Genomic DNA, 26,691 nt, shown 5'->3' with positions numbered 1-26,691 from the left:
GCCCATAGAACACTCTATGCAAAAGATCATTTCACTGTGTGTTTCGATGTACATGTGATTAATAAAGATATCTTATTTAAAAATGAGGTCATTCTGCTCATCAAGCCTAAGCCAGCTCTCCAAGCATTCATATCAGTCCCATTCCCCCACTTATTTTTCCTCTAACCTATTCTGCACAGCCTTGGCTTTGAGTGGCAGTTTGGAGATGGGAGCAAGCCCATAAATCTCTGACAAGCAATGGGCCATCTTGCTTTCGATCCTCACCCCCAGAGGAAGAAGGCCTTACTTGCAACATCAGTGACACTTAGGTCATCACGAAAGATTTGATGGCTGTCTGCAATGGTAGATTTCCTGATAGTGGTGTGGGTAAGCACAGAAGTGCCAGGAATTGACCTTTCATTTCAAAACCATCATATTAAGCATAAAACTTATGCTCCTAGGGGTGGAATTTCAAACTCAAACCTTCCAACACGACTGTGTGTTCCTGAGCCAGGGATTTTACTTGAAACATCAACCTATCATTTTGCTCTTGAGATGATGGTGGATTTACCTTGCAATTGTAATATTTTCATTTTTCTTTCAGATTTCTAGCTTCTGTGTAATGTTCTTTTATAAATTACTACATATTTCACTGTGGCTATAAACAACGGTGGAGATTGAACCAAACATTACTGAATTTCAATCCACCAACCTGAGTTTAATTGGATTAAAAAAAAGGGAAAAGGCCACATTGATTTTTTAATCTCAGTAAGACAGAAGTCCAGAATGATTAATTTAGGCCTGTAAAATATTTGGAAAAGATCTAAATGAAAACTAATGCTTGGCTACTCCAATTACCCCTACAGATCAATTTGCAAATGAACAAAATGGTCACAAGTCAGGAACATTCACAAATGCTCATCTATAATTCATCTAAACATTAATGTTTAATTGTGTAGTGTCTGAAGGAAAGGTACTGTTCTTATGGACTAATAGAAAGTTTAGACGTAAAGTTCAGAATTGTTATCTGTGCCAAGAGAAGTTTTTTTTCTTTCATTTGCTTCTGGAATTTGGAACTAAGGAGAAAGCCACAATCATTACACATCCCTTGTTGCAATGAGAAGATTGCAGTGGAACTTTTGTTGGCCTGCTGCAGTCTTTGCGGTGATGTCAGGCCCACAATTATGTTAGGCAGCTTTAAGAAGCATTGTACCATCAGCATAACCTATGAGACACAAATAAAAACAGGAAATGCTGGAAATATTTAGCAGGTCAGGCGGCATCTGTGGGAAGAGAAACAGAGTTGTCATTTCAGGTCAAGGACTCTTCGTCAGAACTCATCTTTGATCTGATTCATTAACTCTGTTTCTCTTCCCACTGATGCGGCTGACCTGCTGAATATTTCCAGCATTTTATGTTTTTATTTCAAATTTCCAATATCTGCACTGTTTTAGACTTTCACTATGAGGCACAAGGTTTGAATTAAAGCGTATTATTTTTATGATGAAAAGTAATGGATTTTACCTAGATATACTTTGAAATTAAGAAGTACTTGGACCATATTGGAACATTGTTAGAACACGTGAACGTAGAAGTAGGCCACTCAGCTCTTTAAGCTTTTTCTACCATTTACTAAGATCTGATTGCAACCTCTCACATTGCTTAGAGCATGCACAAGAATTATGTTCCAGCTATTTAGCTGAAGGTCAGCCATTCATATTAGTGGCCATAGATACCAATCTATTGTAGTGCAGACAATGAAATACATTTTTGTGTGCAACTAGTTTTATTGCAGTCATCAGATGGTATGTTTGGTAGCACAACTATACCAGAAATTGGTAATCAAAATATGTTAGACTGTTCAATCATGTCAATATTCAACTGGCTATTTTAAAAGATCTTGTCTCTATCCTTGTAGTTGATTAAAATAACACAGTTCAAGGTGATAAATTTAACATGAAGATTCATTTTCATGAAAGTAGATATATTTATAACAGAAGCTCAAACAACACAAATTAAAATGTCAAACAAAATGGTTGAAATATTACTAGAAATATTTGACACAATTTATTAGCTATATATGTAATTTTTTTATCTTCTATCTGACAAAAAGCTGTTGAAACCTCTGCAAATCTCAGTAGCTGGCTGTTTACAAAAACAAAGAAGTACCCTCTCTGCTTCATATTTCTTGATCCACTCATTAATGATTCTCATTACGAAGGTGACCAGAAAGAAAATTACAGAAGAATACTTTCAAAAGCTTCAAGGAGTCATGGTTCTTTCTAAAGGGTAAACAATTTTCTTTCTTTTCTCCAGGATACAGAAAGTGACTCTTCTGAATGCTGAACCGTGGGCAGTTTTCTCTCTTTCAATAAAGTGAAGATCTTTATATGCCCATTGGGAAAGTCTTATCTTACCTGAACAGCCACACGTACTCATTTTCTGACAGAGATCACCAATAGCAACCGGGCATAGAGACAATGGTTAACTTTACTCTTCCTTAATCAGTGGCATTGGAGCCAATTGTAGCACACCAAACTATTACTGCAACTGAGACCATTGATTGCAGAGTCACAGAAAGGTACACCACAGATCCTTTGGTCTACCGGTCCACGCTGACCATCAAGCAACCATTTTACATATATCCAAGCCCATTTTATTCTCCCCAAATTCTGTCACCAATCTGCACACTAGGAGCAATTTACATTGGCCAAATAATCTACCAATCTGCACGTTCTCAGGATTTGGGAGGAAACTGGAGCACCTGGGGAAAGTCCAGGCACTCACAGTGAGAACGTGCAAACTCCACCTAGCTAGCAGTGAAGATCAGGACTGAACCCAGATTGCTGGAGCTATATAGGCACTGTGTTGAGACTTGCTGTGGTAACCTTGCTGGTGAGCAGCACATATGATTTTGGGAAGTTCTTGGATGAATATTTCTCCAGTGGTAGTTCTGAGGCATTGTGACTGAAAAATTACGTGGCAAAAATCAAACTGCTGGAAAAACTCAGCAGATCAAGCATCATCTGTGGAGGCAAAGGGATGGTTGATGTTTTGGGTCAAGACCCTGCATCAGGATGCATCAGACCCTTGCATGACACCTGACGCAGGGTCTCGAACCCAAGATGTTGATCATCCTTTTCCTCCACAGATGCTGCTTGATCCGCTGAGTTCTTCCAGTAGTTTGTTTTTTCGCTCCAGATTTCCAGCTTCAGCAGTCTCTTATGTCTTCAAATTACAAGTGGCACTTTGTGATAGGTTTCTCCCAATGTGTCAGGGTTGTACACATTGACCCAGAGCCAAATCTTTCAGAACCTTATGGATCTTCCTTTACATATCCATTGGAGGACCTCCCGCTTGCTTTCCATGTAATGTGGGACTAATGCACAGATCCAGTCAAAGACCAGCACACAGGAAAGGATGGTCTGGGATGGGAGGAGCATTAGAACCCAGAAGACATGGTCAGAAGGTGGTGATGATCAGGGTACCAGCAAAGGTTGGAATAGTCAGGGTGAGGAGGTGGTGCAGCTGACGTGGAAGAAATTATATCAGGGTCTAAGGCTCACCCATGTCCAGAAATGCCCAGAATTTCTACATATGACTCAGAAGCAGTTGTCAGTTTTCACTTTGGGACATTGCATATGACTTAAAGAATAGCTTGATGCAATTGAATTTCTAGATGCTATTAATACTTGTGCATAATCAAAAGCAACTCAGTGCTTACAATAACAAGGAAGTAGAGGTAAACATTTTCAGCTGCAATAATCACTAGTCAAACTTTCGCCAATTGTCAGACTCAACAATTTCACACATGCGTCTATCTCAACTAATCCTGGCAATAGCTACACATAATGACTCTCATTCTAATTAACCATTCACGCTTTGTCAAGGTGAAACCAGGAATTTCAAGGGATGAAGTACATTTCTGTTCTTTTGCATTTAGCCTACCCAGTCTCGGGCTTGCTTTCAATTGCCCATGGTTAAGTTACATTCCCCTTCCTCATCCTCTATAAACTCACAGCTGCATGACCAGATTCTGCTGTAATTCCATTTACAAGTTTGCAGATGATGCTACCGTTCTGTGCTGTATCTCAAGTAATGATGAGTTGGAGTACAGGAAGGAGATAGAGAGCCTAGTGACATGGTGTCATGACAATAACCCTTCCCTCAATGTCAGCAAAACAAAAGAGCTTGTCATTGACTTTAGGAAGAGGGGGCAGTGCGCATGCTCCTGTTTATGTCAACGGTGCTGAGGTCGAGATGGTTGAGAGCTTCATGTTCCTAGGAGTGAACATCGCCAATAGCTTGTCCTGGTCCAACCACAGAGAGACCATGGCCATGAAAGCTCACCAGTGCCTCTACTTCCTCAGGAGGCTAAAGAAATTTGGCATGACCCCTTTGACCTTCACCAATTTTTATCGATGTGCAATAGAAAGCATCCTATCCAGATGCATCATGGCTTGGTATGGCAACTGCTTTGCCTGTGACTGCAGAGTTGTGGACACAGCTCAGCACTTCATGGAAACCAGCCTCCCCTCCGTGGACTCTGTCTATACCTCACTGCATTGGTAAGGCAGTCAACATAATCAAAGACCCCAGCAACCCCAGATCTTCTCCCCTCCACCCCCCCAATCAGGCAGAAGATTTAAAAGCCTGAAAGCACGTACCACCAGGTTCAAGGACAGCTTCTATCCCAATGTTATAAGACTATTGAACAGTTCCCTAGTACAATAAGATGGACTCTTGACCTTAATCTACATTGTTATGACCTTGCACCTTATTGTCTACCTGCACAGCACTTTCTTTGTAAATGTAACACTTTATTCTGCATTCTGTTATTATTTTATCTTGTACTACCTCAATGCACTGTTGTAATGTATTGATCTGTATGAACGGTATGCAAGACAAGTACTTCTGTACATGTGACAATAATAAACCAATTTACCAGTGGGGTGTCTCAGAAACAAGCCAGTCTTTCAGTCTGGGAACAACACTGTATGCTATTAGCAGTAAGAAGGAAAAGCAGTGGGAGAGAATTAAGGACCTCATTCGCAAGTTATTATTGGGTAGCTTAATGGCTGGTTTACAGGAAATTCTTGTTAGGAAATTCAGAAGGGGTCCATTTTGTGGTAGTTAACAGGCAAAATTGACTTCCATTCCATACTGCTCTTGAGGGTAAATAGTTGCAGCATGATTGGTAATTTTGAAGCCTACAACTTTAACATTATTGTGCTGTGAATTGTTAGATGTCTGAAAATGTTTTTTTTTAAACAGCATTCAGTGCAAACTCTTGGTATTAGATAGACATATGACCTGTCCTCTTACTAATAGTCTGGCATCTAGTCATTTGTGATGAAATGAACTCAAACTGATGCAATTTGCTCCTTTAGTTATGTCTCAAAATAACATGTTGCTTCAAGCAGTAAAACCCATAGATTCTCTGAATATTTCCTATTTTGCTGCATGGTTAGAGATTAGATAACAAGCATCTATTCTGCTGAAAGTTAATAATGACAGTAACTTGCTTAAATTTGGAAATTATATAATACGTTGGGTTATTTCGTGACTCAAAATCTTTGCACAAAATCATAAAAGATTAATACCTACAAAATTATTCACCATTCATTATATTTTAGCATATATTTATGTAGGAAAACACTAAAATTTTTGGACATTGTTTCTTAAAGGGATTTTTGAGAAATATGTCACAGAATTTCTTCATTATCACTTTCTTCAGCAGTACAAAATTGACTTTCAATTCCTGGTTCACTTGGAAGTTCAGCAAGGTCCTCGAAAATGTCAAGATACATTTCAAAAGTTGGTCCCCAGTTTAAAAATGTTTCCCAATTGTTTATTCTGTTGACAGAAGAATGAGCAGTAGGTAGTGTATTGTTATCTGAATCCTCATCAGTGATAATTTCACTGTCTATTAAAAGTGAATCAGATGCATACCCTTTTACATGTTCTTGTAATCTAATATCCCATTCATTTGGTATCTTATCATCCTCAACAATACTGCTCTCGGAATCTCGTTGAGTGTATTTGCCCACAGGAAAGTGACTGTATGCCAGAAGTTCTCTTTCATAGTCATACTCTGAACAAGTGAAAGAACTATGGGAATCACTGTCAGATGAAGGATCTGAGGAAGGAATAAAGAATGAGGCACCATTCTGAGTTGATGTTCTTTGTGAAAATTGTGGCAGTGAATTTCTTTGAGTGGTGCTCTTGACAAGTTTCTGTATTGTTGGAGAATTCAGTTCTTTTACCTCTTCTACAGATAGGCCCAGTGGAAATCTCCTCAGCACCTGTTTTCCTCTGCAGTTGGTTGTGATACTGGATGTAAATGTTGATGCATCAGGCTGGACATCTCCACTAAAAGACAAGTTATCAATGCCTCCTTGACTTGATTGGTTGCCGTCAAAGTGAACATGGTGGGAAAACTCTGCTTCATAGCCTGTTGAATGAAGTTCATTCATTAAATGTTTGTGCTCTGTAAATAAAAGTGATGAAGGAAACCATTTCGATGCAAGTGTATGAGAGCAGTGTTGGCTTTCAAGATCAATTTTTGTTACACTTCGTTGGCTTGGAGTAATCTGTGCAATAGAATGGGTGTTCCTTTGATTCAATGTTGATATAAAAGGTTGGAAATTTTCATGCATATTTCTGGAGAGAATTGCATTTTTATAATGATCATTAATGATCTGGATTTGTGTCTGGTGCTGAATGACATCAGTATCAGAAGGATCTACCCTGCTAATGTTATCGGTGGTATAGTTCTCTAGGACATAGTCTCTGTGCCCATAGTATTTCTTTCTCTGCACCATGGCTGTGGCATCAATGTATGTTTCATCCATGATGTGATAACTTTTTTCTGCTTTGAGGATATCTGGCTGCTTTTCATTATTGTCAGAAGGGCAACATTTTGTGTCTTCAACATCATTGTTGTCATCATCAAAAGCTTTGTTCTCAGTACCTGCTTGAAATGATGGTATCATTTTTGTTCTCTTGTTTTTTAAAGTAGTATATTGACACTTAAAGAATGCAACCAACAGAGAGGTTACACCAAGAGTAACCAGGATAATCACTGCTATTCTCCACTGTGGAAACTGAACATTGCCTTCCTGATGGGGCAACTCGCAGTAAGATCCAGTAAAGTCTGGCTTGCAAGTGCAGTGAAGTAAGCCTTCTGGGGAAAGGATACATGTCCCACCATGCTTACAAGGGTCAGGAAAACAGGAAACTGGAAGGCATTTGTATGCTAACCATAAATTAATACACTTCATTCCAGTTGGACATGGGTTGCTTACACAGGCATCAGACTTGCTGCATCCAACTTGTACTGAGACATCACTTGACTGAACTTTGACTAGGTCATTTGATCCAGTAAATGGCATCACTTGATTATTGTATTTTAATACTTTGATGCATCCTTTAAACCCTATAATAAAGGAAAAAGAAATCAATAGATTGTACACCTAGCTGCAAATCTAACTATATGAAAAATATTCTGAAGTTTAGTTTGATTACATGATTAAACAATTTCAAAAATAGGTCCGGCATGGTAGTGTAGCGGTTAGCGTAACGCTATTACAGCACCAGCGGCCCGGGTTCAATTCCTGCTGCTGTCTGTAAGGAGTTTGTATGTTCTCCCCGTGTCTGTGTGGGTTTCCTCTGGGTGCTCCGGTTTCCTCCCACATTCCAAAGATGTACGGGTTAGGAAGTTGTGGGCATGCTATGTTGGCGCTGGAAGCATGGCGACACTTATGGGCTGCCCCCAGAACACTCCATGCAAAAGATGCATTTCACTATGTGTTTTTTGATGTACATGTGACTAATAAAGATATCTTATCTGATCTTAAAAATGTCTGATTGAGGGTTAGCACCAAAAACAGAACTCATTATGCTTACCAAAAGAGGTGAAATCTAATTTCTAGACAAATCTTTTCTATCTGTATATATTCATTCATTATAAAACACGGCATGTTAGCAGATCTGCCTTTGACCTAAGCACTTTGCCAATGAGTATTAATCAAAACACACCACCAGGCACAATTCTCATTTGTGAACATCTGCAGTTATGAGGAAAATACCGATGTAACTGCTTTATAACAAAAGAACAGGAGCCCAGAAACTGCCAGCAGGAGTGCAGTACAATCTGGATTATCAAACATTAACTGTTACCAAACTGATTGTTTGAAGGTTAAGATGAAGAATGAACACAAGTGTGTGCAAATCATGCAGAAAGGCAATTAAGATTGCCTGATGGGGTAGACGTTAAGGGAGAGACTGCATTGACAACCTCTAAGGTAACAAGATTCAAATATTCTTTATATCATCCCCGGGCCTTGTTTAAACAGAGTTTCTGCACTCCACTAACTACAAAGCCAGGAAAGGTGCATTTATGGAAAACAAATAAAACTACAGATGCTGGAATCTGAAACAAAAACAAAATGCTGGAGGAACTCAACCAGTCAAGCAGCACCTGTGGAAAGAGAAACCAGGTAATGTTTGGGATCGGGAACCCTTCCTCACAAGGCAAATTAATAATAATTAATTGACAGCATAATTACCATAACACTAGGTCTTGTATTTTCCCTATTCAATGGGTCTGCTGCACTAGCACAGCTAACTGCTCACGACCGATGAAAGCCTAAGGAAGCTTTAGTATAAGAGGAAGCCACCAAAACGTTCATCACAACAGTTCAACGTTGTTGATACTGGCCAAGTCAGCTCTCAGATATTATGTATTACCTTTGTTCAGAACAATGCATAGCACCATGCAGTAAGCTGGAAGACCCTGGTTTTAATTACCAGTTGCAGGCAAATGAAATTCCCATTTAGTTCAAAACTCATCTGTTTTAGCCAAAAAAATTGGCATGGGTTAATTTAACTCCTGGACTTTATAATAATCTTCACTCAGAATTGGTTGACCCAATCAGAAATCAAACTAATACCAGGGTTTGGTTTCCAATAGGTCAGCTAGAAGCTTTCCTAAGAAGGAAATGCACTTCTTATGGTTGCAATTCCTTTTGGTTAGTTTGCTATTTGCACCACCACCATTTGCATCACACTCTATCACATTCATGCCCCTTGTTCTCCCCACTCTCTGCAACAGAAAATCTGCCTGTTTCCTAACTTTTCCTAGTTCAGACAAAGAGTCATTTGTCCGAAAGATGTTTCTGTTTCTCTCTCCACAAATGTTGCCCGACCTTCCAACTAGTTCCAACATTTTCTATCTTCTGTTCATTCTCCTTTGTTGCTTCCTTCACATCTCTATTTAATACCATTCTCCTCTCACTCTCCTTTCATTGCATTGTGAAAACGAAAAGCAGGACTCCAGAGTGGAAAAGTGCAAGGGAATCAGTCTTCACCTGGAAGCACTACTTGGGTGCCTGCATGGTGGGAAGGGAAGTGTTGCATCTCCTGCAGTTTCATGGGAACTCCAGGAGGTATGAGCAGCAATTCTCAGACACTGTGAAAACCAAACTCAGATTGGGTGATTTCTTTGCAAAACACCTGCGCTCAATCCGCAGGAGTGACACTGAGCTTCCTGTTGCCTGTCACTTTAATTCACCATCCCACTCCGACCTTTCTGACTGTGGCCTCCTGCGCTACTACAATAAAACCCAAACAAGCCTAAGGAACAACATGTCATCTTCTGTCCGGGCACGTTTGCTGCCTGCATGACTCAATATCAAATTCTCCAACTTAGGTTATTTATTCTTTCTTTCTCTTTGTATCAGAAGTGGCCATTTCTGCCTGCATCATTATTTTGGCTCAGTTTTTCTTGTCTTTTGTAATAGTAAGCCCTGCTGGGCATGTCACACAGCCTTATCATTAGCAGCACATTATAGACAATGAAGCTTAACTGCTCCTTAACTGCCACATTATGGTCTCACCCTATCAGAGAAATTCCCTTGTTCTACCCATCCCTCCCCCCACTTCTCTGTTACCTAAAACTAACTTGTTTTTCCTCTCTCTTATCATTCTGTCGAAGCTTCCTGGACCTGAAACATTAGCCATTTCTCCTTCTACAGATGCTGTCTGACCTGGTTCCAGCAATTTCTATTTCAGATTTCCTATTACATGACAACATAATGTAACATAATATTATCAACATCTTTAATATTAAAGCATTATAATTTGGGCCATTAAGGGATTAAAAAAAGTAATCACAACTAATTGTGTGATTATAAGAAGTCATGAGTTAATTGCAATTTTTATCATGTTTGTAAACAGTCATGGATGCCATATTTTTGAGAAGTACATAAGGAAAGCACTTTAGCTTTGAGAGGTCAGAAGTAGGAGAAATGTGGGGTAGAGAGGAAGGGTTACTGAGTGGGACAGTGGAGAATGGCAAGAAAAGAGAGAAGAGAGAGAATGAGTCAGAATTGGATGGCATTGCTGCACCCAGCTTGCGGATTACAAAGAATTAAACAGCCCTGGCTTTCAACCAAAGGAGTCGAGTTCAGAGCCCATGCCTGGGAGCCAGCATGCTACAACAGCATTACCCCCTGCTCCGTACATTTCCTGACTGTCCATCTGTTTCATTCTCTTCCACTTTTCTTGCTCTATCCCTCCTTCCTCTTCTATCTGCTTCCCCCTCTTCCTCTCTCTCCACTCTCAGTTACTCCACTTTGATGGGGAGGGCTGGCCGGGCAGTGTCTGACAGCCTTCCCCATCAAAGAAGAGAGGGTCCAGAGGAGCTTCACAAGAATAACCCTGGGAATGAAAGGCTTAATATATGAGGAGTGTTTGATGGCTCTGGCTCGATGGAGTTCAGAAGGATGGGGGGGGGGCCTCACTGAAAGCTACCGAATACTGAAAGACCCAGGTGGAGTGGACATGGAGAGGGTATTTCCATTAGTAAGGGAGCCGAGGATCCGAGGGCACAGCCTCAGAATAAAGGGACGTCCCTTAGTTTTTGAGCTGAGGAGGAATTTCTTCAGCCAGAGGGTGGTGAATCTGTGGAACTTGTTGCCACAGAGGGCTGTGGAGGCCAAGTCATTGGGTGTACTTAAGGCAGAGATTGATAGGTTCTTGATTTGTAAGGGGGCTAAGAGTTACGGGGAGAAGGCAGGAGAATGGGGTTGAAAACAAAACAGCCATGATTAAATGGCAGAGCAGACCGATTGGGCCAAATGGCTTAATTCTACTCCTATATCTTATGGTCTTATGGGATGATGTATATACTGGCTTGATTTGACCTTGGGTGGGAAGGTGTACCCTGCCAGCATCTGGTCTTGGGGATCCCACCAATGTTCCACCTTGATGGGGAGGGTTCTGTTGGTGTCCAGACTCAGGGATGGATGGACAGGTTTCCAGCCTGAGTGGCAGGGATTTTCCTGGTGGCATACAGAGTTGGAAGTGATTGCGGGCAGCGGTGGGGGGGCAAGGGTGCATTGAAGAGAAGGGAAGAAGCTACCCTGGTGGTGTCCTAATTCCAGATCAGCATCCTATGGCATCTGGCCTCTGTGAACTACAACAACATCTGTGAATTATTGTGAATGAGGGACATTTATAGGACATTGTCTGATAACCTCATCCTGGGGTTGTCCCAGGAAGTCAGGGATGTACAGTCACTCAAAACTAGGGTAGACAGTAAAATGAAGCTTTGATAGTCGCCCATGTGCTGTCAAATAAATTAATCAAATACGAACTGGGCGCCATCTCCTCTTACAGCCCATGCAGCAGAGCTTATACGTAGTTATCAGCTTGTCCTAATCAGTGCACTCATTATAAAATAATTTTACTGAGTGGGCATTTAGCTTTGCCTTTCTAATCTATTTGAGGTGTTCAACTGTCACAATGAACAGGAGGATGAATATTTTTTCTCTGTCATTGGCAGTCATCTCAATAGGAAAAGAAGGTTGTGTATTGGTCGATAGACTTAAAATAACTACATATTTTGTGGAAAGCATGAGAGATAAATTCTGTTAATAACAAGAGGTTAATATCTAAATAGCTCATCAGCAGTAATTATTCTTTTGCTTTTATTTTTAGTCTTTTAAAAGTGTTAATATCTTAAAGAATGATGTAGCTTCCTTTTTGTTACATCTCGGTTATTTTCACAACTTCAGATTTCTGTAAATAGAAATCTAAATAAGTGAGAATGTTTCACACCAGATAAATTACAGTTCCTTGAGATTATTGTTGACTCCTTGCAGTTATTGTGGAGAATATTGCTTCTCCTTTAGAAGCAAAATCACAGATCCAAAATGGCAACTCAGACTGCGATGCCTAGAAAATTGATTTCACCCATTTTTAGTGTGCTCACACATTGCTGCATTTAGTGCTGCAACTCAGATCCCTTTCAAATAAAACAAATTTTTCAGCAAGATGTTTGTATGATTCAGAACCAGACAGAATCTGTAAAACTGCATCTGCCCAATTTCCACAGGAGCACATTTAATTCAGCGCAGCTACCAAAACTATGCTGTGCTGCAGGCAGTGAAAAGCATCGGTGCTTGGAAGTACACTCCCCACAACTGACGGATGGACAGCAGCTGCCATGGAAAGAGAGAAGATGCCGAGAAGATGGAAAAAGTTTCCAGATTACGCCCTGGTTGTATCGCAGGTAGGAGGTCCTGTGTGCCTGTTGGTCTGAGACATTTACCAGGGCCAGCAACAGAAAAACCTGGCAGGAGATGGTGTGAGTTAGAGCTCAGCTGTATTTTTGCAGAGATCATGGTTGTTTAAGCAAGGAAATACAGAGATTTAATAGCAAGCCATTTAAGTTATAGGATTGTTGAATGGTGTGCGATACTGAGTGCAGGTGAACCTGGGAGCGGGATGTGAGGAGTTTTAATGCATCAGATGTGTACCAGGTTAATGTTAAGGATTGTAAGGTCACCACAACCTCAGTAGTCCAGCAGCAGGACCTAGATAATGCTTGTGCCTGCATGTGTTCCAAATCATCAGTGACTCATTCACTTAGTCATACGAGAGGATGGGTCATACACTCAGCATCCACAAGACAAAGGTCCTATATCAGCCTGCCCCACTGTATATCAACACTCTGACAATTAATGTTCTCTGCAAGACCCTGGAAATCGTGGACCACTACTCATACCTTGGGAGCCTCCTCTCTGATGCTGAAATGCTCCACAACTTTCAATGCACTAGCATGTCTTTGGCTGATCGAGGAAAAGGGTTTTTGAAAATTAAGATCTCAAACCTTGCACAAAACTCATGGTCTAAAGGCGCCAGTGACTGCTGCCTTCCTGTGTGCTTCTGAGACATGGACTACCTACAGCAGGCGCCTCAAGGAACTGTAAAATACCACCAGCACTGTGTCTGCGAAACCTTCCATATTAACTGGAAGGATAAATGAACCAATGTTAGAGTTCTATCCCTGGCCAGTCCTCCGTATATTCAGGACCAAATCTTACTCAATCAGCTTCATTGGGCAGTTGATGTCATTCACATGCCCAACAGCAGAGTGCCCAAAACAGTTGCTCTATTCCAAGCTCTGTCATGCATAAAGATTACCGGACAGACACAAATAAAGAAAATAAGAACAATTGCAGATGCTGGAAATCCGAAATAAACACAGAAAATGCTAGAACAACTCAACAGGTCAGGCAGCATCTGTGGAAAGAGAAGCAGTTAGTGTTTCAGATCCTTCATCAGAGGTAAAGGTTCAAGGATGTGCTCAAAGACTCCTTGAAGAGATGCAGCAACCCCACTGGTTCTGGAAATCTCTGACCCATAACCATTGAAAGTGGAGGTGGGGTATTGAGAAACTTGAGTCTGTGCATTGGGAGCACACAGAGGCCCTGTGTATGTTGCAGAAGGAGCACACCTCCTCACAAACTACCCATTCACCAGCCTGAAGAAGGGTCCTGACCTGAAACGTTGATCGCCTGCTATTCTCCATGGATGCTGCCTGACCTACTGAGTCCTTCTAGCATCATTGTGTTTTTCATCCACCTGCCCCGTCAGGCAACTCCTGCCCCACCTATTGAAGAGTCTGCGGTTTCCACATTGTCCTCATCAGTTACCTCAGATCCCATACAACTAGAGTGGAAGCAAGTCATCCTCAGTCCTGACTGTCTGCATGAGAAGAGCGTCCCTTGGGTTGCACTGGGGACTGTGATATTACAGGTTCCTATGAAAAGCCGTCTTTGTAGTGAGTGTCTTACATCCCATGTAAGTAATGCTCTCCTCCTCTGCTCAGCTCGGATTTGACACTGCAAGTACTGAGCAGGATCTACCCCTGGCTGCTGCCCAGCCTCCACCTTAGGGCCCTCAGGCTTCAGGATCTCCTTGTCGCACTTCCTCCTGCATCATACGGCGGATGAAGAAACAGTCTGTGCATCTGCCTGGTGTGAGCTGCAAGGAGCCCTTGGACTGCTGAAGGCTGCAAACTGCTGCCTTTTTTTGCAACTGACGGTGGCTTACTTTGTATTTGCGCTCATCTGCTGTGGTCATGGGAAGCCAACAATGTCAGAAATCCCAGACCCCAAGAAGCCACCCGTTCCTCACTGCAATTAAAGTAGATGAGACTCGTGACCAGCTTGGGAAGTGGAGGGTTGACCTTGTCTCCCAGCATTCAACCCTCTGGGCAGTGTGCAGCACTTCCTCAGGTTGAAGGCATCATGTGTGCTTTCCAGAAAGCTGGCATTAACCATCAGGATATTCTTCTTGTGATCCATTGACGAAACTGAAACCTTTCCTGGTCATAAAAAGTTTGTTATTAAGGGAAGCCCTTAAGACATACCCGGGTCTCTTACTCCAAGGTCCCTGACCCAGCTCGAATGGTCAGTCATGAACATAATGATACCTGCAGTAATAAAGTGGGGTCATCACTGGAGCACACATTGAAAGATTATCTCAATAACTAAAAGTGGGAGAAAGCCTCTCTATAGGTCTGGCACATTCTGTGCCTTTTGGAAAGTGTTTGAGCAGTCTCTAATGAATAGTGAAGCTATCCAGTTAAGTCTCTTGATGTCAACATTCTGTCTCTTTAAATAATGAGTAAAGTAACAAAATAGGGAAATGTCCTCCTACAACTGAGACCTTCCCACCTCAGCAGTGACGTTGAGCTTTGAACTCCAGTTTATGTTGGTATGGTTGGAAATGGGATTTGCTTGAATAGTGTAGTCATTTGGTGCTGCCAGACATTGGGAAAAGTCAGGTGCAATAACATAGACCGTGACTGAAAGTGCCCAGTCTAATTACACAATTGGCATGATTTCGCCTGGAAACGACCCCTTGTGCAGCATACTCTGGGTACATAAGAAACAGAGGAAGGAGTAGGCTATTTGGCCTCTTGCAAATCGGATCAAGAAAATGAGTTTTGTGTAATTAATGTTTCCCACATGTTCTGTGAGTACCCAGCACTGCTACCATCAGTGTCACCTTGGAGTATTGATCTTTATAACAGTGAAGATGCAAAGACATTTTGTTTCACTTGACTTATAAAGGTACATTATGCCTTTAAGGCACTTTAAACACTCAAGTAGTTGCTTTCATCAACTAGATAATCATTTTGAGAAAAAATTAAGATAAAAGCACTAATTTCACTATTTCAATTGTCTTTTTAGTTACTTTGTAAACCTGGGTAACAAATTGTGGAATAGCTGAAGGAGAATAATTTTATGTGCATTCTGAAGTAATATTTGCTATGTACTGCGAAAGAAAATTTTGCAAAATAGAATTCTGCAAAGCATCTTGTCCATCAGGTCACAGTGCAACTTGACGGCTTCACTATCAGAATCAGTATTCCACAACACTCATCAGAACTGCAGCACATCTGGTGAAAGGTCAACAGTCTGAAACATTAACTTAGTTTCTCCCTCCACATGTGCCGTCTGACCTGCTGAGTGTTTCCCGCATTCTCTGTTTTAATTTCAAATTTCCAGCATCTGCAGTATTTACTTTGTACTCTGGCACATCAGTTTTACTTTTGGACACAATCTTTTGTATTATAGTCTTTGCAGGTACTAGGAATTATTTGGCGCATGAAGAGGTACATTCATTTAATTTGGCTTGGCATGACCAGCATAGGTTTCTTTTAAGGACTCATTGATGCAAACTTCCATAGTGATGAGGTTCAAGGCTTTGCAAAATTAATGTAGGAAAAGGCCTTTCCTTCTTCATGCCTCAGTCAATGCAGGGCACACAAAAGGAAACAAGGGGGATACATGCCAACTTTGCAGGTCAAAGTGGGTGTGGGTTTCTTGGGAGAAAAGACTGAGTTTGGGGGTGTGGAGGGGTTGGGATCATGCCATCAGTCAAGGAGAGAGTGATTGAGAACGAGGCTTGGGTCAAAACAGTGATGGTGGGGTTCATGGAGCAACATGCAAGATGCTGGAGGAACTCAGCGGGTCAGGCAGAATCTATGAAGGGAAATGGACAGTCGACTTTTCATCTTGTTGCGATGAAACATCAATTGTCCACAGATGCTGCCTGACCTGCTGAGTTCCTCCAGCATTTGTGTGTTGCTCCAGATTCCAGTACTTGCAGTCTCTGGTGTCTCCATGGTGAGTTTCATGATTGCTCCTGGTGGGTGAGGGCATTTGGGGTTGCAATTGAGTTGGCGGCTGAGAATAAGGCTATAATTTTTGGGAGTGTGGGTTTGTGGGAGGGCATGGGCTTGCAGAGCCTGAAATTCTCTGTGTTGGGCTCCGTTAACTGGGACTTGCTCAAGCGAGTCTGTTTTAAGGAATGCCTGCTGTGAAGCCTGCTTTTGGATGAGTGGTCAGTCCAATGAAAAGCAATGTGGAGCATCCAGTGATGCTTTGCATGTCCCATGTCTGGATACCTCATTGTGAATGTGGATTAGATGCTAGGAGGACCTGGAATGGAAATATCAGACTTCAAGTTCTACATGATAAGTAAAAGATTTTCTATCACAATAGCTTTCACTTAAAATCGTGTCACACGGAGCACATTGTTGAACACAATGTCGAGCTATGTAATGGAAGTTCTCTGCCATTTTATATAAATATAAAACTTAAGGATGCGTGCTTAGCCCACTGCTCTACTCTCTCTGCACTCATGACTGAGTGGCCAAGCATAGCTCAAATGACATCTATAAATTCACCAATGACACCACTGTTGGGAGAATCTCAGATGGTGATGAGGAAGCGTACAGGAGTGAGATAGATTGGCTGATTGAGTGGTGTCACAATAACAACCTCGCACTCAATGTCAGCAAGACCAAAGAACTGATTGTGGACTTCAGGAAGGGCAAGTTGGGAGAACACACACCAGTCCTCATTGAGGGGTTAGCGGTGGAAAGGCTGAGCAGCTTCAAGTTTTTGGGCATCAACATCTCAGAGGATCTATCTGGGGTCCAACACATTGATGCAATCATGAAGAAGGCATGCCAGTGGCTCTACTTCGTTGGGAGTCTGAGGAGATTTGGTATGTCACTAAAGACTCTTGGAAATTTCTATAGATGTACAGTGGAGAGCATTCCGACTGGTTGCATCACAGCCCGGTAAGGAGGCTCCAATGCACAGAATCACAGGAGACTGCAGAGGTTGTAGACTCAGCCAACTCCATCATGGGCACAACCCTCCCCACCATCAAGGACATCTTCAAGAGGCAGGGCCTCAAGAACACGGCATCCATCAATAAGGACCCACACTACCCGGGACATGCCCTCTTCTTGTTACTACCATCAGGAGGTCTGAAAACCCACACTCAATGATTCAGGAACAGCTTCTTCCCCTCCGCCATCAGATTTCTGAACGGTCTCCATTTATTCAGTATTTCCATATGATATAAGCAGACCTTTTTCGAATCCCTTTCAATAACCTTTGAATATAGAGGAGCGGAGCTAACGACATAATAATGTTTTTTTTAACCGAAGAAATAACAGTCCAGCTTTTTTTTTTGAAGTTTTTGGTTTGCTTTTGTTTATTAATTTTTTTTTAATTTGGGGGTTCTCTTTTCATATAATTAAATTTCTTTTCAAATTCTTTTGTATCATGCTCACTTAGTAAGAGATTGGGAGGTTCAGATTATATATTTTACTCCCAGTGTTTGTATATATCAACTGTTATTATTGTAATCCCGATCTCTTCGCACCATGTGTCTAATCACTTTTGCTATGTGTATTAATTTGAAATTTAATAAAAAGATTGAAAAAAGAAAAAAAAAGAAAGATTTCTGAACAGTCCATGAACCTATGAACACTACCTTGTTATTCCTTTATCTTTGCACTATTTATTCATTTTTGTAATTTATAGTAATTTTATGTCTTTGCACTGTACTACTGCCGCAAAACAACAAATTTCACGTCATCTAAGTCAGTGATATTAATTCTGATTCTGAAGTATAAAGAGCTGGGGGAATAAACATTTTCACAGTGACATCATCAAACCAATGAGTGCTTTACAAACTTATTTCCAAATCAAGTTTTAAGTGCTATTAATTGCATACAGTAAAGTTTAAGCAGTATCATTGTGTGGAGCTATGAGTTATGATCTATTTCTTACTTGCAGCCTGGCTATTTCATGCTGACCCACATGAAATGCAAGACATAATCCATTGCATTTTCTGACAGTTCAGCTAAATATTTTCCAAGATTTTCTGTTATTGTTTCAAATTTCCAGCATCTGCATTTTTTGTTCCCTCTTTTGCAGTCTGTTTGATTCACATGCTTATTTATTTAATAATTAAAATGGTAAAAGATAGATGTTGACATTAAATATGTCAGTGGCGGCTATGTCTCAGTGGTGGCATAACTGTGCAGCAGGTAGTCCTGCTGCCTCACAGCTCCATTGACCTGGATTCATTCCTGACCTTTGGTGCTGTCTTTCTGCAGTTTGCATATTCTCCCTGTGACTGCATGGGTTCTCCCTGGCTGCTCCCGATTTCCTCCCACACTCCAACATATGTGCTGGTGGGTAGGTTAATTGGCTACTCTAATTAGTCAGTGGGGCAGTGCAAAAATCAGGGGACAGTTGATGGACATGTGAGAAATTACAAGGAAATAAGTGGGGGAAGGGGAATGATGGGATTGCTCTGAGCTTGAAGAGCTGAATAGTCTCCTTCTATGTCACATGAAAGATATGAAATATGAGTGTCCATGTATCTTTTCCTTTGTTTTGTCTCTACAGATTCTGGAAAGTATCATTTGTCATTTGGTGTAAAATAAAGATTACTTTTAGTCATCAGAAGATATCTTAAAATCCCCCTATTATTTACAAACTACTAAAATGTTCCTTTTGACTCATTATGATATTATGTGTTGTCCTCAAATGGATTCCTTCCTACAAATTTCTTCCACATTTTTTACTCTAATTCTTCTTCTTAGGCAGCCCTTCCAGATCAAGGATTACTTGCTCTCACTCTCCCACCCCGACCCAGTTTTCCACCCTCTCAGCTCTCTCCTTCACACAGCTCCTTCCCTCTTGGTCCCTTTTCTCTTACAATTATTACTCCATTTCTCTTACTATTATTTCTCCTACTATTATCTAACCCATAACTGAACTGGCTAGGAAGACAACCATAAGCTCATTGCATCTGTTCCTCCAGCGTACTGCAGATCACAAGATTATCATAAAATAGCAAAGCCTATTTTAGCCTAATTATCTTTAGCAGGTCCTTGGGCATTGTTTGTCATGAAGGCATCCTTAAATACTATCTTCTGCAAACATTTAAATGATAAACATTTTTCCTATCCCTCTGTAAGAGATGTCTATGTCTTCTAATCTGTTATTTCTGCCACTGCCAAATTAATTTATAATTAATAATAGAAATTTAAAAGCAAAGCAGTTTGCAACTTTTCTGCCTAGTTGGTAAAATGTTTTGTCTTCTGCTCCACTTTCCCCTATTACCACTGAAACTCTATTCCACATCCTCATCTCTTGGCAGCTTGACATCTGTAATGTTTGGCTGAACAACCTCTCTGTCTCAACCTTAAGCAAGCTTTAAGTGATTCAGAGTGCTCCTGCCTAAGTCCCCGCCTGCATAAAGTTTCAAGTTCCCATCACCTCATCCTTTTCAAGCTCCACTGATCCCTCTGACCAAAAAGTGATTTTTTTTTGTCATCACTTCCAAATCCTCTTATGGTCTATCGTGGTGCTACTCTTCTGCCTTGAACTCCTGTGTGTCCATCTTTTCTTTTATAGTTTCCTTCCCCGTCTTCAATTGGTAACTGCTTTTTTTTACTGCTTTACTGCTCTCAGAATGCCCTGATGTAATCCTTCCAATTTTCTACTTCCTTCCCCATTTCTAAAACTTCATTCTTTGACTATGATTAGTTCTGCCCACAAATTAGTTGCTATATTGCTTTTCTGCTCAGTGCTTTGAAAAACTCTTGCCTCTGGAGAGCACAAAATAGCACAGTATATCCTACATAGAGGGCCATTTAGACCAATTATTCCAAGCTGCTTACGATGCTCCACCCAGTGTTCTCCCACCAGATTTTATTCTGACACTGATAGTGAAACCCTCCTGTTCATTACTTTCTTATATTTGAAAATGTTGCTCTGTACTCTAAATCAACCTGGTTAAAAAGTTGAAAAGATGTTCTGCTTCTTGAATTTGACTATGTATCATGAAATTAAATAAATGTTTATATAAAGTCTTACATATTGGACAACCAATTAACATTTAGAATTTAAACTTCTTCTGGTGATTTAATATTTTACCTATGTTCAGGGAACTGGGATTGACACTGTGGAAATGAAATCCACGATTCTTGTTCCAAATTCCTCCTTACATATGCTATATCACACAGATGACCCAGGTGGTGTCCAACATTATGTTGGATCGGCCTGGGTACTCCAGCAGAAGCAGGTTTCACAGTGCCTGTGAGGCCTGTGAGGCCTGGTCCTGTGTGACTTCAGTGGGGGTCTCCCTGGTAGTCCCAGACTGATGCTGTGGACATGACTCGGGTAGCCTCCTTATTTACTTACTGGAACCCTTTGGACCAACCACCCCTCCCCATGGGACTGACCCTTTACCCCCCCACCACAAGTTTAGGACCCTCGCAAAGCCTGATCCTTGAACACCCTTCACCCTACCAGACAGCTAATCACAGGCCCTTTCTCTGGCACCAGTACTAGCGATTGGTAGTAGACAGCTATCGCCCTGACAGCACCCCACCCAAGCCTCTTTCCCTGCAGATCCCTAGGCCTGGCTGCAACACCAGACCAAACTCTACATTAAAGCAATGAACAAAAAATAAAAGCCTTGTATAAGGCCGATTTAATATTGTCTGATGTATCGGGTACTAAGGAATTTTTGATGGTAATCCCTCATGTGAAATGGGACACACTGATCAGCAAACAATTAATGAACATCTCCAGATTATCAAAGCAATTTCACACAACTAGAATTCAACTGTTTGCTTTTATGTGTTGCCAGTTTTAATTAAAATATGTTGATAAAATGTTTGTGGAACAAAAACATAGTTCATAGCTTTAAATCAAAAATATTTCACCTGGTTCACTCAGATTGTCAATCCGTGATACTGGTGACCACCCTAATGAAAAGGTGGACACTTCAATTCCTCCCATGGGAATGGTGATGTTTTCATGGTGTTTTTGATCAAGAACAAGTCTGGTGACAAAGCTACCGATCTCCATTTTGAAAATATGCCAGGTGCCATCAGAGACCGAGATATCTGGCAAATGATGCTCAATGTAACCTGCCGAGCCAGCATTAGCAATGAAGATTATCCTTCCTTCCAAGATCTAAAATAAACAATAAATCATGTTTATTTCAAATCACATTTTTGTTTCTAATTTTAAATCTCACTTCTTGCCTCTGTTCCAATAGGAAGTTATTTACATCAATGACCCTTCTCCATGCTGGGGTGCATATAGTACCAAATATGCCAGATGCTTTTCGAGTAAAGGTAATCCCAGGATTAATGCTATTATCATTTGCTTTGTAGATCTGTATCCCACAGAGAGGTTAACTTTATATTCACTGCATCTGACTTTGTTTTTGGATTTATTTGGTTTAGCATGGATTTTGCACACTAACTTGACTTCTAATAGTTTTGGTCAGAGATTACAAATTGTTCTTAACCCTTTTACCCTCTCGAGATGAGATTGTAATCCATGTTAGGTCTCAAGGTGCTAGAGAATGAAGGTAGCTCCTCAAACAGTACTTGCATCTGCAGATATCTTGTAGCAAGTCTTATAAAAATTGGAAGAAGAAAAGGGTACAGCCAAATGGAAGAAAACAACTTTAAAAAATTTAAGCAAAAGCACAAATAATAAATATTGACATGTCACAGAGCTTTATTGTACAGATTGTTTACTAACTTGATGCCAAAATGTGAAAAACTCCCTTTCCCTGCAACAGCAATATGCCAGAATAATATCGGTGCAACATTTTTTCCATTCATATCAACTTTTCTTACAGAATAGATGATCAGTGTTTTTATTTAACTGTGATTCTATTTAGATCCAAATTCAAATTGCTTGAATTAATTTTATGTAGAAACATCACGACAGACAGACAGAGGAGACTTCTACTTCAGTGGTTTAGGTTATATGCAAACCTACATCTTACTAGCATTAGCCAGCTGAGTTATGCAGTGCTCCTCCACTACAGGAACTTTTTCCAACAACAACTTTCATTTATATAGCACTCTTAATGTGGTGAACATTCCAAAGTACTCCACTGGGGCAGATTCAATCAAAAAAAGTCAGAGCTACATAAAGTGATATTAGGGCAAATGACTAAAAGTTTGGTCAAAGAATTTGGTTGTCAGGAGTGTTTCAAAGAAGGACAGGGAGTTAGAGGGTAGAGGGGATTGGGGATGGGGAAGGAGGGTTGGAATTCCAGACCCTAAGGTAATGGCAGCTGAAAGCGTGGCACCAAGTGTAGAGCAATTACATTGGGGATAGTGAAGAGGCCAGAAATGGAGAAGCACAGATGCCTTGTAGGTGATAGGGTTTGAGGATATTACAGAGATAGGGAGAGGCAGGACTATGTATGCCAGGTGCCATCAGAAACTGAGATACCTTGTAAACAATGCCCAATGTAAGAAAGCAGAAGGGGGACAAGTGGATAGAACTTGCTGCATGTTAGGGTACAGGCAGCAGAGTTTTGAGTGAATTCACATAAAAAGAGCAGAGCGTCATGCAATTTGAATACACTTCTTTTGGGTAATTATGTATTAGAGTCATACAGTATGAAAACTGTTGGTCCACTTCGACCAAAATGCCCATCCAAGCTGGTCCCATTTGCCAGTGTTTGGCCCATAACTCCTAAACCTTTCCTGTCCATGTACCTGTCCAACTCTCTTTTAAAAATTGTTATTGTACCTGCCTCAACCACTTCCTCTAGCAGCTCATTTCCTGTACTGAGCACCCTCTGGATGAAAAAATTGCCCTTATTAAATCTTTCCCTTCTCACCTTAAAACTATGCCGTCTAACTTAAACCTATGCCCTCAATGCCCTCATTGTTGCAGTAAGTTTATCAAACATTATTCCAATGATCTACATAATCATTCATGAACATCTTTTCATATTCTTGACATCTGAAGCTGCTAGGAGTCAACTGGGATCCTCCAGGATTTAAATCAGACTGTTTTAAATATCATTGTTTGAGGGAAAGAGAGAAGAAACACACTTCATCTGGAATGGGAGTGCTTAACCATAAATGTATTTGTGATAAATAACACAAGTTAGAGCTTCTGGGCTGCTTCCTAAAAATCCATGTTGATTCTCGGTGCATTAAATGAATGTGGGCTTCAGATGCAGTCGGGCTGATGCAGGAGCAGACACAAGCAATTTTATGGAAGTCAACTAAGGAGTCAAGGTGATGGATGGGATATGGAATCAGACTCAGATGGGATGTCAGGGTGCAAATGGTTTGATTCATCCCGAGGCAGTGACCAGAATGGGGGATGTAATTGATGACTGGAGAATGTTGTTAGTGACAGGGATGGAAGCAAACCTTTGAATATTTAATTTTGACTTATCTAGGGCTTATAATGGCCAATCAGCCTGCTCAGCCAAAGGCAGTAAAGGGAAAAGGAGAAGTGGCAGTGAGGTATATGTATGACAGTATACATGTGACATTGTGGTTGTAAATGGTGTTGCTGAGGAGCAGCCTGCAGATGACAGATATGGTGAGAAAGGTCACTGCAGAAGATTCTTTGGCCATGAAAGTATAAATAAAAATAGAGCCAGGCAAGACCAGTCCATCAATTGTTCTGGAGAACCTCCAATCTCTTATAACTTTCAACTTATACAAAATTCTGTGGCCCAAGTTCAATCCTATACCAAGTGCCACCTTCCCAACTCCAATGTCGTTGCTGTCCTAAATTGACTTTCTGTTATAAATTCCTTTTGGTGTTTATAATCCCTTCAACATCTCATGCTTCCATAGCTCTGTAATTCCACCAGCACTTTCTCCCACCTCTGCTAAACTCTTCATTAATCTGACTCAGCCCTTTATGTGCCCCTCACTCTTGACATCCCACCACCATGGGTTATATCTTCTGCAATCTTGGCCTCATGTTCAAATCCCCTTTCTCCATCTCTCTCTCTCCTTCTCCCCAATGAAGAACTTTCTAGAAACTGACTGTTTAGATCATCCCAGCAAACATCTTGCTGTGATTCATTTACTTCTGATAATGCTCGAATCATTACATTGTTAAAAATTTTTAGCAAATGTGAACTGAAAGTACATGAAAATAGAAGCAGAAAATTAGAATTATTTTGGAACTCCTTTATAGCACTTAGTACTCATAACATGACTTCACTGCACTTAACATTCACTCAGGAAATGATTTATTATTTAGTTTTATTCTATTGATTACCATATTCAAAACAAATTTACCTTGACGATGGCGTAGCTTCTGTTCCCTTGCAGGTGGAAGAGAATTCCGTTTGTGGACTGTGTTCTGAACTGTACTTCAATACTGTTGGCATCATCAGCTCCTTTTTGATTCCTTTTCCTTCTATGACTTTTAAGTAGTTGTGCACGTTTATAACTTTCTTTAATGAAATAATCAAGATGAGATTGTCCATTGAGACTGATTGCTGTATCTGGAGAAATAACTGCATTTAAAGACAAATAGTTATCATGCTGGCCATGTTACTAATCATGACACAAATCATGTTCTTTTAGCTTCTAAGGATGCTGAGTTCATTTTTGTTGCCATTGCCTTGACATCGGGACAACATTCTTCTGTTATTTCTGGGCCTAAGATTCTCTCCTGCAGGATTTAAAGACGTGCATCTCATCCTGCCTTCCTCAATCACACACCTGCTGCTGCAACATACACTTACGTCCACTTACCTTCATTAATTGGCCTTCCTGCTCTTGCTCTTCCAGCTTCTAGACCCTATTGCCCACAAAATGAAGCCATCAATGTTTCTGAAATGTAATTGTCTGAATTCATCCTTGTCATAGAATTATACAACACAGGAGGATACCATTCATACATCTGTAAACTTCCCACTCGGCCATGTCAATGCCAACTTTCTGAAGCTCTGATGATTGTATCCTGTCTCATAAGAACATAAGAACATAAGAGGGGCCACTTGGCCCCTCAAGCCTGCCTTGCCATTCAATGTGATCATGGCTGAACTGCCCCAGGCCTCATCTCCTCTTCTGTGCCAGTTCCCCATAGCTCTCAATTCCCTGATCTTTCAAACAAAAACATCTGATTTGTCTTTAAATACCCTTAATCGTTTAGCCTCCACAGCCCTCTGGGATAGAGAATTCCAGAGATTCACCAGCCTCCGTGAGGTGATGTTCCTGCACAACTCAGTTTCAAATGACCACCCCCTAATCTGTAACTATGTCCTCTCTTTCGAGATTCTCCCACCAGTGGAAGCTTCTTAACATCTACTCTGTCATGCTCCTCAAAGATATTATATGTTTCAATAAGATTACCACCCCATTCTTTGAAACTCCAAAAAACATAGATCTAATTTTCTTACTTGCTCATGATAAGCCAACCTTTCTATCCCAGGAATTAGCCCAGTGGACTGCCTCCAACGGCAGTAAATCCTTTCTTAAATAAAGGAAACAAAACTGTGCCAGTACTCCAGGTGATCCTCACCAATACCCTGTACAATTGTAGCAATACTTCCCTATTTCTAAACTCCAACCTTCTTGCAATAAGGGCCAAGTAATTTGCCTTCCTAACCACATGCTGCACCTGCCTGCTTAATTTTTGGGATTTGAGTGGCTCACACAGAGCCAAGCTCATTGATCTCCCTGTGCTCACTGGCCTGCACTGGCTCCCAGACCAACAAACATCTCAAATTTAACATTCTCATCCTTGTAATCAAATTCCTCCAAGGGTTCACCATTACCCATTTCTGCACACTTTTTAAGCCCTACAGCCTTCAAGGAAATTTATACTTTCGACCTCAGCTTCTCTCACAATCATGATTTTGATTGGTGGTTATGTCTTCAGCAAAACTTTGAAATTCCTATTTAAGCCGTTCACTATTTACCTCTCTGTCCTACTTTAAGCACCCACTTCTTTGACTAAGCTTTTGATCACTTCTCTAATATTCCCTCATGTGGGTCAGTGTCGAATATTGCCTGATATTGTTCCTGAAAGGGACCTTCTATCAGAGTAAGACACCATCTAATTGGAAGATAGTACTGGTGCTGTGAGAATAATGGACACTAGAATAGGCCTTGCGATATCCCCTTATCAATTAAATAGTAAAATACACTCTAGTTACCAACTAAAAGCAGTGGGATTTCTGTAGTCTTTGTGGGATACGGTTAAACCTCAATCATCACTCCTAAATCACCAA

The 26,691-nt window shown here is 40.8% G+C and overlaps 1 protein-coding gene across 5 annotated transcripts in view; it reads right to left on the bottom strand.

The window, feature by feature from the left end:
- Positions 1-3,175: 3,175 nt before the first annotated feature.
- LOC127576201 (protocadherin Fat 4-like) overlaps positions 3,176-26,691 on the bottom strand; it is a 108,927-nt gene continuing 85,411 nt past the window's right edge. For 2 of the 5 annotated variants that reach the window (XM_052026615.1, XM_052026616.1), the window contains exons 13-15: positions 24,749-24,969; positions 21,386-21,638; positions 3,176-7,417 (exon numbers count right to left, since the gene is read on the bottom strand). In XM_052026615.1, the coding sequence (XP_051882575.1) occupies positions 5,685-7,417; positions 21,386-21,638; positions 24,749-24,969 (2,207 nt within the window). In that variant the 3' untranslated portion in view covers positions 3,176-5,684. The remainder of the gene's footprint in view (positions 7,418-21,385; positions 21,639-24,748; positions 24,970-26,691) is intronic. The other 3 variants (XM_052026617.1, XM_052026618.1, XM_052026619.1) reach the window with 3 other exon arrangements.

This window comes from Pristis pectinata, chromosome 11, assembly GCF_009764475.1.
Source record: "Pristis pectinata isolate sPriPec2 chromosome 11, sPriPec2.1.pri, whole genome shotgun sequence".
Lineage (NCBI taxonomy): Eukaryota > Metazoa > Chordata > Chondrichthyes > Rhinopristiformes > Pristidae > Pristis > Pristis pectinata.
Note: the sequence above shows the minus strand (reverse complement) of the source record. Positions and strands in the feature narration are given on the sequence as shown.